The sequence below is a fragment of the Fukomys damarensis genome, unplaced genomic scaffold, assembly GCF_012274545.1.
Source record: "Fukomys damarensis isolate Sample0158 unplaced genomic scaffold, DMR_v1.0_HiC HiC_scaffold_28, whole genome shotgun sequence".
Taxonomy (NCBI): Eukaryota; Metazoa; Chordata; class Mammalia; order Rodentia; family Bathyergidae; genus Fukomys; species Fukomys damarensis.
This window is the reverse complement of record NW_022900940.1, coordinates 36,745,505-36,761,419: the sequence shown is the minus strand read 5'-3', so window position 1 is coordinate 36,761,419 and position 15,915 is coordinate 36,745,505. Positions and strand designations below refer to the sequence as shown.

The 15,915-nt window shown below is 48.0% G+C and overlaps 1 protein-coding gene across 5 annotated transcripts in view; it reads left to right on the top strand.

The window, feature by feature from the left end:
- Flnb (filamin B) overlaps window positions 1-15,915 on the top strand; it is a 96,325-nt gene that overhangs the window by 54,993 nt on the left and 25,417 nt on the right. For 4 of the 5 annotated variants that reach the window (XM_010612758.2, XM_010612756.2, XM_010612755.2 and 1 more), the window contains exons 21-30: window positions 519-1,116; window positions 2,189-2,362; window positions 3,311-3,473; window positions 4,467-4,627; window positions 8,312-8,479; window positions 9,604-9,696; window positions 10,504-10,627; window positions 11,567-11,723; window positions 12,613-12,802; window positions 14,514-14,761. In XM_010612758.2, the coding sequence (XP_010611060.1) occupies window positions 519-1,116; window positions 2,189-2,362; window positions 3,311-3,473; window positions 4,467-4,627; window positions 8,312-8,479; window positions 9,604-9,696; window positions 10,504-10,627; window positions 11,567-11,723; window positions 12,613-12,802; window positions 14,514-14,761 (2,076 nt within the window). The remainder of the gene's footprint in view (window positions 1-518; window positions 1,117-2,188; window positions 2,363-3,310; window positions 3,474-4,466; window positions 4,628-8,311; window positions 8,480-9,603; window positions 9,697-10,503; window positions 10,628-11,566; window positions 11,724-12,612; window positions 12,803-14,513; window positions 14,762-15,915) is intronic. The other variant, XM_010612759.3, reaches the window with a different exon arrangement.

The following is a 15,915-nucleotide window of genomic DNA, read 5'->3' as shown; positions in this document are numbered from 1 at the left end:
CACCAGTCTGAATGGCGTGAATGTGCAAAGTTGTCTCGTTTGTGAAATCAGAGATGAAGGCTTCATCCCTTCCTCTTTAAAAAAAAAAAAAAAAAACAGCTTAATTTTTGAGTACGCAGAATTTATTGAATGAGGTACAGCAGGCAGAGTTATATCGAAACTCATGAGAGCCCTTCTATGTTTGGATGAGCTCTTAGTTCTCAGGTGCCGCACTGCGGTTCAGAAGAGCCAGGACTGGGGGAAGGACGTTACCATCTCCACTCTTGTCCTGTGCCAACAGCCACGCCTCCGACCTGTACCTTTCACTTGAGTGCTCTTGAGTTATTTGCCACTTGAAGCATTGAGTGCGTTGTGGTGTGTGTGTGTGTGTCACTCAGGTGTATGTGTAAGGGACACTAGGGGCCCAGGAGGAAGGGCCACTTCAGCGGAGGTGGTAGTTGTGATGTGGATGGCAGGGCTGGCCGAGTAGCAGTGCCCAGCTGCAGGCAGAGTTTGACTTTTATTCTTTGTTGAACTAGGTGAAGGCGCACGGGCCTGGCCTTGAAGGTGGCCTCGTGGGCAAGCCTGCCGAGTTCACCATTGACACCAAAGGAGCCGGAATGGGAGGTTTGGGCCTAACCGTGGAAGGCCCCTGCGAGGCCAAAATCGAGTGCTCTGACAATGGCGATGGGACCTGCTCTGTCTCTTACCTTCCCACAAAACCCGGGGAGTACTTTGTGAACATACTCTTTGAAGAAGTCCACATACCTGGATCCCCCTTCAAAGCCGACATCGAAATGCCATTTGACCCCACCAAGGTTGTGGTGTCAGGACCCGGCTTGGAGCAGGGCAAAGTGGGTGAAGCCGGGCTGCTTAGTGTTGACTGTTCGGAAGCGGGTCCTGGGGCTCTGGGCCTGGAAGCCGTCTCGGACTCAGGCACGAAAGCCGAAGTCAGCATTCAGAACAACAAGGACGGCACCTACGCGGTGACCTACGTGCCACTAACGGCCGGCATGTACACGCTGACCGTGCAGTACGGGGGCGAGCTGGTGCCGCACTTCCCCGCCCGGGTCCGGGTGGAGCCTGCTGTGGACACCAGCAGAGTCAGAGTCTTTGGGCCGGGCATAGAAGGAAAGGGTAGGTCTCCTGAACAGGGGGAGGGCGAGCTGGGGTTTAAGGGCCACCTGTGGGGGCCAGGTGCTGCTTGGGCAGACTTACCTGCCTCAGGGAATTGGGACCAAGGTTGGGAGTGGGTACATTGCCTTTCCAGAGGCAGCTCAACTGCCCAGCTCTGTTTTTTGTTTCTCCACGGGCCTGGTGCCCAGCATTGTCAGCAGATTTTCTGGTTTCTGTGTCTGAGCCAGAAGTCTTGATTTTTTTTTTTTAATATGGGAACAACATTTTATTTACAGACTTGACTGAAAAAGTTTAAAATGTGGTGCTGGCTAACACTACATGTGCTACAGAACTGGACTGTTTTTATACTTTAATTTGTCCTGAATCCCCAGCTTTGTGTGAATAGTGGCTGCTCTAGAGCAGGTTGTCAGTCACTGCCCCAGCAGAGAAGCCAGTGCTGCTCTAGAAGAGGTTGTGTTGTCATTTGGCCAAGACGAACACTGCCTTGGAAGCAGGAGAGGGCGACTAGTCAGTCACCTTCCTGTTTCCGAGGCAAAATACCTGACATGCACAACTTCCAAGAAAAGGTTTATGATGGCTCATGGTTTCAGGGGTCTTAGTCCGTCCATGATTGCCAGGTTACAAGACAGGAGCAGCAGGCAGAGGAAAGCTCATAGCTGTGGCAGCCAGGAATCGAAAAGAGCAGGAAATAGAGAGAGAGAGAAAGCAACCAGAGACAGAAATCAACCCTTCCAAGTTGTGTCCCAGAACCTGCTTCCTCCAGAGAGGCCCCACCCCCAGCAGCCCATTCAGTTACAAATTCATCTGGGAAGTAATCCATTGATGAAGTTACTGCTGCAGGGCGCGGTCACCTTCCAAAAGCCCTACCTCTAAACGTGTGAGCCTTTTAAAGGACTTACTTGATCCAAACAATAACAAGGTTAAATTTGTGATTCTGAGAATCTGGGAAACCAGTTGTTTGCTGTCCCAGAAATGAGATTTTATGTGTCCCAGGGCTGAGAACCTTGGTTTTGAGGTTTGCTCCTTGGTCCAAGGTATCTGTGATGTTCTCATCTGTGTGGTTGCTCTGCAGATGTATTTCGGGAAGCCACCACTGAATTCACAGTGGACTCAAGGCCCCTGACCCAGGTGGGGGGTGACCACATCAAGGCCCACATTGCCAATCCCTCGGGAGCCTCCACTGAGTGCTTTGTCACGGACAACGCCGATGGGACCTACCAGCTGGAGTACACGCCCTTCGAGAAAGGTAAGTCGTCCTGTCCTCTGATGTGACCCGGTCCGGAGCTGCACTCCGCTGTTCCCTCCCAGTGGTGTATGCCAACTCATGGCCCGTATGCTGGGTCGGTCTCAGTAGAGGCACAAGCGAAGCGATAAGGACGTGTGACACCCCCTTCACAGCAGACCACCTGTCTGCCCAGCGCGTGGCCTGCTGGCCTCGTGTCATGGGTGGGCTGGGGCTTAGCCTCCGCCTCCCCTGAGGAGGTGAGGCTGTGGTATGCTTTCATTTGCGCTATTTTTACTGTGTATTTATTTCTTGGCTGTTAGGATAGACCAGGACTAGATGATTTCAATAAATAAAAAAATTCCAGTCCCATCTACCCCTGCTACCTGGATGATCCCTATAAATATTTGGGTATACTCCCCACCCCATACTGGGAAATGAACCCAGGGCCTTCACACAGAGCTACATCCTCAGCCCCCTTTTTTACTTTGTATTTTTAGACAGGGTCAGTCTTGTTAAGTTGCCACCCTGTCCAGGCTGGATTCAAACTTGCTATTCTCTTGCTTCAGCCTACCACGGTGCTAGGATAACAGGTGTACACAACATACCTTGCAAGATATTTTCAGTGTATTTGTGGATGCGAATCTTTTTTATTTCATGAGTTTCCCGTTGTATATTGGATGATGGCCGGGTGGGGTTTGCTCAGATCAGGATAGTGTGCTGCAAACGACTGACTTGAATAGCAGCGTAGTGATGGGGGCTTGCGGTGGGCCAGCCGCGTTACGTGACTGTCAAGTGAACAGAAAGTATTGAAAGACAGTAGTTTTTAAAAATCAGATTGCACCAACTTCATTTATTTTTTAATCTGCCTTTTCACCAGTGACAAAGAGCTGCACATATAGTGGAGTGCTAGATAAATCCCATAACTAGAGTTGCTGCCCCCAAACAGACGCTTCTGTTTGTTTTGCACAGGTGTCCACGTAGTAGAGGTGACGTATGATGATGTGCCCATTCCCAACAGTCCCTTCAAAGTGGCTGTAACTGAAGGCTGCCAGCCATCTCGGGTCCATGCCCAAGGTCCTGGACTGAACGAGGCCTTGACCAACAAACCCAATGTCTTCACTGTGGTTACCAGGTAGGCACTGTAGTGAGTAACCCTGGGTCATTTAACTGCTTTCAAAAGTGCCCCCCACCCTAAGGCTGTGCCGTACATTTGTGTCATGGTGTCTCTACTTTTATGAGAAGTGTTTCTTCAATACTTAGGAGATTTTCTTCTTTAAAGCTATGTTACAGAAAAAGATGAGATATACCTACAAACTTATCAAAAAGTTCTTCATCGTAGTCATAAAAGTGCTCAGCCAACTAGGACTAGATGGAAGCTTCTTGATTTGAAAATGCAGAAATGTATAGCCAATCTCATATATAAATGAAATGCTGTTAATATTCCCTTGACTGCAAAAAAGACCAGATGTGTGGCTCAGTAGTAGCGCACTTGCTTAGCGTGCACAAGGCCGCGGCTGTGGGGAGACCACTCGGTTCAAACCTGCATTATATTTGCAGTCCTAGTCAGTGCAGTTAGGTTTGTAAAGCAAATAAAGGACAAGTACTGGGAAGGAGAGGTCAAGCCTGATTTATGTTAGACTCCTGAGAAATTCTCTGTGTTAAGAGATGGTGTCATGTTGAGTCCGGTTGGCTAAATGGGATAGTTTATAAAGGGGCTATTTATTTTTGGTACTGGGGATTGAACTTGGGACCTTGTGTTTACAAGGCAGGTGGTGGAATCACTGAGCTAAATCCCCAGCCCCACCTCCTCCTTTGGTACTGGGGATCAAACTCTGGACCTTGAGCTTACGAGGCAGGTGGTGGAACCACTGAGCTAAATCCCTGGCCCTTATTTTTTATTTATTTTTTGAGTCAAGTACTCATATGTAGTTCAGATTGGCCTTGAACTCACTGTGTAGCCCAGGCTGGCCTCAAACTCCTGATCTTCCTACCTCAGCCTCCCTAGTGTTGGGATTACAGGCATATTCAACCATGCCTGGCTTATAAAGAGATTTTAAATGAATTCTGACAATAACTAGGCTAGCATGGACTGTGTGTGTTTCACTTTGCCCCCAACCCTTTCCAGAGGGGCAGGAATTGGCGGACTTGGAATAACTGTTGAGGGACCATCAGAGTCAAAGATAAACTGCAGAGACAACAAAAATGGCAGCTGCAGCGCTGAATACATTCCCTTTGCTCCAGGAGATTATGACGTTAATATCACATATGGAGGAGTCCACATCCCCGGTAAGTGATCTCCTCCCTGACTGTCCAGAGAATAACATGATTTTGCATGAAAACAGGTGTAATTTTGCTTATCACTCAGGTGTTTGTGGCAGATGCAAAAGGAGAATTTTCCGTAGGTATCTTACCCCCAAAATATCCCTAACTCCCAGTCGGACCAGTAAAATGACAGAAAGCATTGACTTAGACTTTTTGTTGGAAATGATTGTTCACATGTTGGAAGATCTAGCTCCTGATCAAAGGGAAGTCTGGTTCTTCCTATTTATTTATTTTTGTACTGGGGATTGAACTCAGGACCTTGTGCTTGCCAGGCAGGCACGGTACCACTGAGCTACATCCCCATCCTGGAAGTCTGGTTCTTTACAAAGTTGAAAATTCTACTTTATTTTGTACTTAGTTCCTAATTACCTCACATATGTATCCTGTTTTCTTTTTTCCATTGACAGTCCTGGTAGCTGACACTAAGTCAAATTCCTATTAATGTCTATTTAATGAGGTTGTGTATAGTTACATAAAATAAGAGTTTCTCAGCCTCTGTACTATCCACATTTGGGGCAATACAATTCCTTGTTAAGAAAGGCTGTCCTGTACATTGTAGAGCGTTGGTCAGCATCATTGGTCTGTATCCACCGGATCCTGTAGAAAACTCCCTCTACCCCTGTATGTGACAACCTAAAATGTCTCTGGATATTGCTGTATGTCCTTGGGCAAGCCCCCCACCCCGTTGAAAATTATTGCTGTGAGGATTGAAACCATTAAGAAATGCAGGAAAGAGAAACTCTAAATGTGAACATAATTTAAAGAGCAAAATAAAGGATAGATGATAGGAAACAGGAAGGTGGTCTTCGTGGAGATGAGAAGGGGATCTGGGATGGGGGCATTGGAGGGCGGGGAGGGGAAAGGGAGGTAAAAATGACTACGGTGTGATATATGTGTGTATGTGTACCAGTTCCTCAAAATGAATGTATTGCAGACATGCACTAATGAAAAAAAAAAGAAATGTGTGATGTAAGTAGTGAAGCTTCTTTGTTTCAGGGAGAGGAGTCGCCACAGGCTCTAGTCCTGTTTGCTTAATAGAGTGACCACGCGTGCATGTGCACGCACACACACACACGCACACACACACGCACACTGCAGGTCCCTGAGTGTGCCGTGGTGCAGAGGCTCCCGGTCCAGGGATTCCTGGGCTGTCTTGGTGGTGGTGAGAAGAGCAGGAAGAACCTCACTGGCTCATGGATTCTACCCTATCAATGGGGCAGTGCTGAGAGAGGAAGGGGCAGGCTGAGAAGCTCCCTGTTGGGTTTCTGGATTGACTTGCAGGGAGCTGGAGTGTCCACTGACCCCTCAACTTTTCCGATTCTGTCCTCTTTCTCTTCTTGCTGTATGCAAACTTGCATGCCTGTTCACGGTCACTATCTTTCTCTCAAACAGATCAGAAAGCACTGACATTCAGTTCAAAATAATTTTACCCAGATGTCCATACGAGCCTTAAGTCTTTCCAAGTGACAAGTTTCTCATAAAACTTGTACTTGCAGCTCATTCAGTATAGATCTTTAAAATTACTATAATCATTAATCTAGGCAGTTTCATCCAAGAGCCACACAAAACTCCTGCCCCCAAGAAGCTTGCTGTCCAGCATTCATAAAACTAAATGCCTAGTGTTTTAAAACTAAAACTTGTAGGACCTGCTCCAAAGAAGAATGGAGCTAAGTGACAAAACAGTCTCTTGGAGTTTTTCCTTACCACAGTGCTGGAAACGAGAGAGAGTTCAGTGTGAAGAATGGGTGGATCGCTTTTGTCAGGAGAGATGCTGCAGTAGCTCCAACCATGTAGGCAGCGGTAGGGTGAGCACCTCCTGGCTGTGGCAGCAGCAGAGCTGTTTCGTCTCTTGGGAAAATGCTGGATGCCATCAGCCTTGGAATTCCCCTGCACAAGGGGTGAGAGTTTGAGCCCTTGCTGGCTAAGCTGTGAGTGAAACACAAAGGGATATTTTTGAGTGCAGTAATAAAGACTGACTTGCATTTTTGCCTCACATATGGACAGTTTGTTTCAGTCTTTGTGGCCTCCTGGAACTGAATGCCAACTTTTCTTGGCAGTAATGTCACAGCTGTGCCAGGCAGAGAAATTTAAAGGTGCTGGGTTATTGCCTTCATGTCAGGCTACTTAGTTAACTCGTGAGGTACTGAGACAGTGACCTGCTAGCTTCTAATTTGTTTTGTTAGGGATTCTGGGTAGTTAAAAATGATCCAGTGTATCCTGGCCTCATACATATTTCCCATGGGATAATTTTAAGCTATGTCTTGTTTCACCCGTAATGACTTACTGGTTTCCTGTGGTGGGCCAGCTGTGGTCTGTGGTAGGTGCCTGGGCCACTGGTTGACTGGGATTCAGAGTGTCAGGAAGAAAGGATGCTATAATCGATTAGTGATGTCTGCCTGGAGATAATACTTGGTGCCTGCCATTTTGGACCTTAAGTTTATCTTAGCTTTGAATGTTGCTGTGTGGCTTCTCTCTTGCTGAGTTCAGACAACTTCCAATAGAAGTGTCAACATAGAGACTGGCCTTAGAAGTAGTCTGTGGTCATCACCTGTTGACATTAAACTCTTTCAACTGTCACTCAGTAAAATAAAGTTCATTTTTGTTTCTCTAAACCCCAGCATGATGGGCTGTGCTCATCTTGGCCAGCATCAGCCATTTTTTCATTTAGCTGAAAAACTTTGATGTCATAGAAACAGCTGTTTTTAGGAAGCCAGGGTCTCAGTTCTTTGTGCATGGAGCCCCTTGGCAGTGTCTTGGCAGCCCTGGGCATAGTGCTGGGAATGCTGGGGCTGCTGTTTCTTAGGATATCCTCATCTGTGGGGAGTCCCCTTAAGGTTCCTGGCCCAGCCCTTGTTTCTCTGTTTCATGCTTTCTCACAAATCCTGACCTCCTTGTATTCTCCATGTGTCGTCAGTCTTTAAAATTGACACTCAGAAAATGAGAGGCCCTCCGGATCCCCCATGAGGTCAGCTATGCTGCAAGGCCACAGCTTACTCTGAGGCAAAAAGCAAGGTTTCAACTGATTGCCAAGGAACCAAGACGGTCATGTGTGGCCAGGAGGTACTGCCTTCATATGAGGGAGCTAAGTCCAGGGGACCCTCAGAGATAATTTGTGAGAGTGGAAATAGGAGATACGGGCTGCAAAGCCTCCCCTGCCTGCCTTCTCCATTCCTCTCTGGTGTCCTCCCACAGCGCAGCTTCCTCCTTCAGTTCCAGTCTTTCCCCTCCTCACTAGGCCTCAGCACTCGCTGGTCCTGTGGCTGGGAGCACCACTCCTTCTGATGCCCTGGGTGACTGCTGTTCCCTCTTAAGTCAGCTTAGATGTCACTCATAGGCCTTCACTGTCTCCTAAGTGCTGCCTCCTGTACACCTCTCAGCACGTATTACCTTGGATATTAGAGAGTCGTGCTTACACCGTCCTCCTGCACTGGGTCCCTTAAAGGCTGCTGGCCATCGTGGGTCCTGAACCTGGCACAACATCTGCACGCAGTAGGTGGCAGTTGTTGAAAATGATCCAGGAGGCCATGCGGTGAGACAGGAGCTGCCTGAGGCCTGTATAATCAAGGCCCAGAGCAGTGGCACTGTCTGGGTATGTGCAGTGCAGGGCTCCCACTGTTCAGTGCTCAGAGCCTATGACTTCTTTTCCAGGCAGCCCATTCAGAGTTCCTGTGAAGGATGTCGTGGACCCCAGCAAGGTCAAAATTGCTGGCCCTGGTCTGGGCTCTGGTGTCAGAGCCTGCATCTTGCAGTCTTTTACAGTGGACAGCAGCAAGGCCGGCCTGGCTCCCCTGGAAGTGAGGGTTGTGGGCCCCCGAGGTGAGTATACATCCTACCTCCCTACCCGGACTCACCCACTCCAGCCGGAGGGCTGGGACCTTGAGCAGGTGCTGGGCTTTTGAGTGTGATTGCGAGATAAAATTTACGTTTCTCAGATTATTTTATTGCTCTGTCATCTAGCCACATGTTAAGAAGATCCTATTTATAAGTAGGCTGCTTGGGCTGGGGATTTAGCTCAGTGGTTCCAGCACCTGCCTCGCAATCACAAGGTCCCAAGTTCGATCTCCAGTACCAAAAAAATAAATGAATAAATAAAAATAAAAGTAGGCAGGCCTGAAGGCTGGGGATGTAATGCAGTGGCTTCACACCTACCTGGCAAGCCCAGAGTCCTGAGTTTGATTCCCAGTACCACCAAAAAAAAAGTATGCAGGATTGATTGTAATTTCTCTAAAAGTCTGTCTTTTCTCTCCTTAATAACACAGTCCTGGATTCCTTTTTATAGTTTCAATTTTTAAGTAGCTAGTTGAAGCAAGTAGTATTTGGATTGTCATATGTAATACTGAGCCGACTGCTTTATTACCTATTTCAACATTTGTGGGGTGCCTGGGAGTGATCTGAATGTGGGGATTGGAGGGGGCAGTTCTCTTGGAGAGGCTTCAAGTGGAATATAGGAGAACCCCTGGGAATGCCAGATATAATCCCAGCCCCCGGGAGCAAGAGAGTCTTTTGGAGAAAGGGTTTTGTTGGCAGCCTGGAATTTAGGATCGGTGTGGCTGGCAGGTCATTTGGGGACAAACCCCTGAAGTGTGTTAGAATTTGCCTTTTTTGGTGAACAAACATTTCCTCTTTGTGTGTCTTAATTTCTTAAATAATCTGGATTTTTCTTCCGTGATGTATTTTTGACCTCTAGAAGTGGCCAATACGGACTTCCTCCTTTGAAGAGGAGAACCTTCTTTTTAATGGGGTTCAACACGAGGTTAAGGCTTTTGAAGCTCAGGGAAGAAGTGGTTTGGGAGAAATGAGGTCATGGATCTGGAATCTGATTCTATGAAATTTTTGAACCTCAGGATGCGTTGGGGGAGCGTGTGGAGCACGGGGAGAAACTTTACTAGATATCTGCCTCCATTATGGAGTATTCACCAGTAACAGCCTTTTAATTTTAGCGGATGAGATGGATTCCCAGTCATGGCGCAGCCCCCTGAAAGCCATTTCAGAGTTCTTTAAAGGTGACCTGAAGGGTGACTTTATGGAGACAGGTTTGCATTTTCCCATTAGCTGCTGATTTAAATTATGTAAACTGAATGCTTCTTGCTGTCCTCCCCTCCGAAATCAGTGGGTTCCTGCCTCATCTCTTGGCTTAATGAGCATGCCGTGGCTTAATGAGCATGCCGTGCTTTGATTAACCTGTCCTGTCATTGACCCATCCTCGGTCCTCATTTGAGAGCTGGGATCCGAAGTCCATTGGCCCCGAGTGTGCCTTGACTGTGCTTTATGAAGCGTCTAAGTATCCCCCATGGGCGCCACACTGAGAGTTGCTGGCTCCTTGAGATTGGTCACTCACTTGCCTGGTACCTGTACCCCAGCGTGCTGTCATCATAGTGGATTCTGCTCCCAGGTGGCCACAGTTTTGACTGGCCATCCCATTGGTTAATGTTTGCTGTTCAGGGTCTGGACTCTGACACTTTCTCAGCTGTGGAGTAAAATTGCCACATCCCAACATGCCTAACCAGCTTGTAAGGACATAGTGTGTCTGTAGCTTGCACCTTCACCGTACAGCCTCCAGCAGCAATTATGGGCAGTCTCCTTAATTATACTCTAGGGCATTCCGAGTGTACTGAAGCCAACAGAGAGCTAAAGGTGTCTCTTGGGGTCATCTCTGCAGCCATGAATTGGGCTCCTCTGATTTCTTAGGCCTGTGATTATGGCCTGCTTGCCTTTGTGTTACTCATCAATGGAAACCAGTCGCTCTCGGGGATGGATATGATCCTGGTGCAGACTCAGCCAAGGCTGGAGTGAAGAGGAGGCCAGGGAGTCTCGCTCAGATCTGTCATCTCTGTCCTCAGGCCTGGTGGAGCCCGTGAACGTAGTGGACAATGGGGACGGCACACACACCGTGACCTACACCCCATCTCAGGAGGGGCCTTACATGGTCTCAGTTAAATATGCCGACGAAGAGATCCCTCGGAGGTAAGTGCCTGGCCCTTGAGGGATGGACCCAAACCAGCTGCAAGCGCGCCCAGCTGCGGATTGGCAAGCAGGCTCCTGTTGCTCACCCATTCTTCCGTTCCTCGGCAGATAGTCCCCAAGACCTGCCAGCCCCACACCTGTGTTGTCATACACTCACCTTGCTGTATGTGGTTCCGGCCCTGCTGTCCCCCACTTTCATCCATCCTTAGTTTATAAAGGCAAGCTGACATTAGAACTTAGGGGTCTTTGGAGACCTCCCAGTAGTTTTCTGATTAAAACAAAGGTATTTCTCCCTTCCCTTGATGGTGGCATTCTCAAAAGACTCCGGGTGGCAGCCTTGTACCCCACTTCATATTACTACATAAAAATCTTGCGTGAACCTCTAAAAAATCTTGTGGAACCTCTAAACGTTGTTTTTTGTTTTTTTAAATCATACTCGTTAAGTTGGAAGTTTTACCCATGCCCTCTATATACGTTTCATATGGAGATTGACGCATTTAACTTTAGCTTTGTAAAATATGTAATTTTAAAATTACATTTATAATTTGCTTTACTAGTACATCAGGTACCATATAAAGCATATTAAATACAGAATAAGAATAAAGCAAGAGAATGAGATGAGATAAAGTTTTTTCCATTTTGGTGACCATTGTCTTGGCATAGCAACACTGGCTTAAATGTGTTTAACTCATGTTTCTCAAACTAGTTTGGGAACCCTTCTTCCTCTGTGTCCTGTGGAATGCACTCAGGCCAAGGCTGGCCTGTCACATGATAGCTTCTACCTCGTAATTCTAAATTGCAGTTGGACTCATGGCCCTTTGATCTAATTCACTGTCTCCTCTGTAAAACCGTCCTTTGAGTCCCAGTCTCTCTGACAGAGGTGAGATGTGGCTGGGTTGACATGTTACCTTACTGACCAGGGTCTTTGTGTCTGTCAAGTCCCTTTAAGGTCAAGGTCCTTCCCACATATGATGCCAGCAAAGTGACAGCCAGTGGGCCTGGCCTCAGCTCCTATGGAGTGCCCGCCAGCCTGCCTGTGGAGTTTGCTATTGATGCCAGAGATGCCGGGGAAGGCCTGCTCGCTGTTCAGATCACGGTAATGTTCAGTCATTTTCTGGAGCCATCCTTATTAGCAAAGCCTAACTTCCTCACAAGTGCAAGGTCATGAGTTCAATCCCTGGTACCCCCCCCAAAAAAAAAAAATCATAAAAGCAAAACCTAACTTCCTGGCCAGGGTTAAGAACAAGGGTTTTAATAACCAATTTCACAAAGATTAGCTCTCTGAAGAGTTAGTAGCTATGAGAGAGAATAAGCATATGTACCTGAGAGGTTTGAGGGTATAGCTCCAGACACCACTTTGTGGTGAATTTCATGTATTTTGCTTTTACAACTCTTCTGTGTTTTTATTTTTAAGGGATGGAAATTTCCTCTTGGATCAGTTAGGACCTTGCTGTGTGTGGCTCCTGTCCTTAAGGTCTCCTCGTGGCCCATGAGGCTGCCATGAGATCTATAGGAAGGGACATGAGTGGCCTCTCAGTCCAATCGGCTGTCTTCCGCAGCCCAGTCAGGATTTCCTCATTGTCCAGCCATCCCATTTGGTAGAAGTTAGTCATGAATGTTGTGGTTGTACCTGATGGCAAGCAAGGATGCCAGGATGGGAGCTGTGTGTTCACCCAGCTAAGGAGGGTCCTGTCGGCAAAGGAGAACGGGGCGGTGGATGTGGTGCTGTGTACGCTGGAGCCACTGCCGCATATACCCCTGTGTTTGAGAGCACATGGAGCTGAGACAGGACGTGTTCACTTGACAGACCATCGCGCTAGCATTGTCTGTGACCCACGCCTCTGCCTAGCCAAACTAGATTGTAGTAAACTGTTACTTCTGTGACCTCCCATTAGAGAGGCTCATCAATGAACAGAGTATGTTAAGGTTTTCCATGAAAGGCTTCTGCATGTTAACAACAGAACACTAAACTCTGTGATCCACAGGACCAAGAAGGAAAACCCAAAAGAGCCACCGTCCATGACAATAAGGATGGCACATACGCTGTCATGTACATCCCTGACAAAACTGGACGCTACATGATTGGGGTCACTTACGGCGGGGATGACATCCCCCTTTCTCCTTACCGCATCCGGGCTACACAGACAGGCGATGCCAGCAAGTGCCTGGCCACAGGTGAGTGCAGGTGGCGTCAGGGTCAGGAGTGTGGGCTTTGGCCCTCTCTGCTCACGCAGTAGCTGTGTGATCCAGGCAAGTTTCTCAGTCTTTCTGAACTTCAGTCACACTCAGATTGAAGACTTTTTTAGAGGGTGGTGGGGAATTCAGATCCAAGTGTGGTCCAGGATGGGAGACTGTTTCACAGAGTTATTGCAAAGATTTGATGGAGGTCAGGCCAGAAAAATGCTGAGCACAGTGCCGGGCGCACTGTAGCTTTGAGATCGCTTCTGAAGTGGGTACGTTTGTTGAGGCATCAACAGTGATGACACCCATGAGAAGCAGCAGACTTCTGCCTTGGTGAATACAGGGTTCAGTTCTTCAAGAGTCACCCGAAGGCAATTCAGGTCAGCGTGAGAGAACCACATCAGAGGGTTCAGGGTTTTCCTCGGGAATCCTCGTGGATCATTGAGCCTCGCTGCTCATTTTCTAGATAGGACCAGGTGACCGGCGCCACCTTTCAGTCTCTAAGAACAGCTCCTGAAGCTTGGGGGCGCTGCTCAAGGAGACTGTAAAACATGAACCCCCACCTCTGAAATGAAACAGATTTGCTTCTCTTAAAAAACAGAATCCACTCCTGAGTCCACCCTGCTATGTCCTGTTTCTCTCATCTTTTTCTGGCATCAGGGCAAGGTGGTGAATTACTCTGCTGAGCTCTCCCTGTCTCATCTGTGGCAAAAATTGCAAGTCCTGAGCAGAATGCTATTCAGCCTGGAGGTGCCCATCCACCTGTGGGCCTGTCCTCCAATGCCTTCCACAAACGGGCTCCACTTTTCTCTTCTACCTCTGACAGTCTAAACAAACGTTCTTATCACTTCCTCTTGCTCCTGTACTTGATTTTATTTTTTTCAATGCTTGGCTTTTTCACTGAGCTATATTCCCGGCCTTTAAAAAATTTTTTTAGATTAAAAATCATTCAAAACAAAAACTTTTAAGGTTTTGAGACAGTCTCACTAAGTTGCCGAAGTTGGGCTTGAACTTGCCATCCTCCTACCTCTGCCTTGTCCCACGCTCTTTGTTTACCCATGTGCTTTTAGCTCATGCTTTTCTGTATTCCCTGATTTTTATATCACTCCTTTATGAAGAGATTCTATAGGTGAGAGAGAGAGAGAGAGAGAGAGAGAGAGACTGGTTGTTGTTTGGGGGAAGGTAGTAAGGATTCCCTAGCCAAACATCCTTTCAAGTTTTCCTTTTTGTAAAGCCCTCTGTCAGTGTGGCGACCCTGTGGTATAAATTCTTAGAACCTTGGGGGTGGGTGTGCAGCAGAACACTTCTCAGGGGAGCAGTTGGTTCCATTTTCTGTAGCACAGTCTCTCCTTGGCGTTGTCATGCCGGCTGTGCTGGTCCCCCTCCATCTGCCCTAGTAGACGGCTGCTTGTTACACGTACCTGGCACTTGAGAAAAATGCCCGGTCTGTTTGCTGAAGACCAGAGACCTTCACCTCCCATAGCCTCGGCTGTGGGCAGACCAGGGCCAACCTCAGTGGGCCCTGGGGAGCCCTCAGAGCTTGCAGGTGCCCTTATGTATTAAGGGACTCAGGGTCTGCCCTCCTGAGCAGCACCTCTTCAAGTGACCTTCAGGATGTCCCTCTGTTGCAGCAGATAAGTGCGATTGTTCTCGGGACCACACGCCCTTGGCTGAGGCTTCCACTATCTTCTCAACTTTCCCCCAGGCCCTGGCATCGCCCCCACTGTGAAAACTGGCGAGGAGGTGGGCTTCGTGGTGGACGCTAAGACTGCTGGGAAGGGGAAAGTGACCTGCACGATTCTGACCCCGGACGGCACTGAGGCCGAGGCTGATGTCATTGAAAATGAAGACGGCACCTATGACATTTTCTACACGGCCGCCAAGCCGGGCACCTACGTGATCTATGTGCGCTTCGGCGGTGTCGATATTCCCAACAGCCCCTTCACTGTCATGGTAAGTGGAATTCCTTCTCCAGACCTTGCTGCTGGCATCAGGTACAGTAACAGTGGCCAGCTGTGGGACCCTGACTGGGGCACCCCTTCCATACCGCCTTGCAGAGCCCTAGCCTGATCTCAGAAGCACAGAGCCCTTTGCCTCTGAGGGAATTTGGACCAAGGTTTCTGTGTGGTGAGAGACACAGGCAGTGTGCTGACCTAAGCCTGGTTCAGAAAGAGATACGTTCCAGAAAAATGTCCTTTCACAAAACAGTAAAGAAATGTGACAGTTTTCACTGTTAGCTCTTCCTGCATACCCCTGCTACATGCCTGGAGAAAAGAGGGTCTCGATGCTCTTTCATCAATAGACTTGATTCTCGTATCTCAGGACAGAAACTTCCTTTAATTGTGATTTGGAAGAGATTCGCTTTCTATGTGAAGGGGAATACTGTGTCCTGGAGCTAGGAACGCCTGAAACGGAAGGGAACCGTCATGTGACTATCTGGGCTGGCACATAACTAGAGTCCTTAAGACCTGAGCACTGAGCTACACCCCCAGCTCTTCATAGTTTTTATTTTGACACAGGGTCTCACTAAGTCACTGCGTTGTCCAGGCTGAGCTTCGCCTTGTGATCCTCCTGTCTCGGCCTCCCAGAGTGCTGGGGTTACAGCCATGTACCACCGTGCCTGGCTTAATTTTCAATTCCAGATGACTCTTAGGTCTGCCTCTGATTATTAAGTCTTCCACCAGGAGCGGAGTAGACGCCTAGGAGAATTACTTCTTGTCACCTCCAGAACCAGCCCTGTTGGCACATGTGTCCCCAGCCCCCTTCCCATGTCTGAGGCTGAGCGAGAGCAGCCACCTTCCCTCCATGGGTCTCTGGGCTCCCGATGACCCCACCTCCTCCACAGCCTGCGAAGCACCTTTTAATTATTTCATGATGTGCAGCGATGGAAAAGAATGAAAGGTTCCATTCCAAACAGAAGCCCAAGGACTTTCTTCCAAACAGCTGACAAACTGTTGTAACTTTTTCCCTTTCCCTTGACGTTAGTTTATTAGTAAACATCATGGCAGAGGACTGGACATGGCTCATTTATATCTCAAGTATGTAAACACTTGTCAACTTTCGATGTTTTCCATTTGGGATTTTTTTTTTTTTTTTTTTTTTTTTTG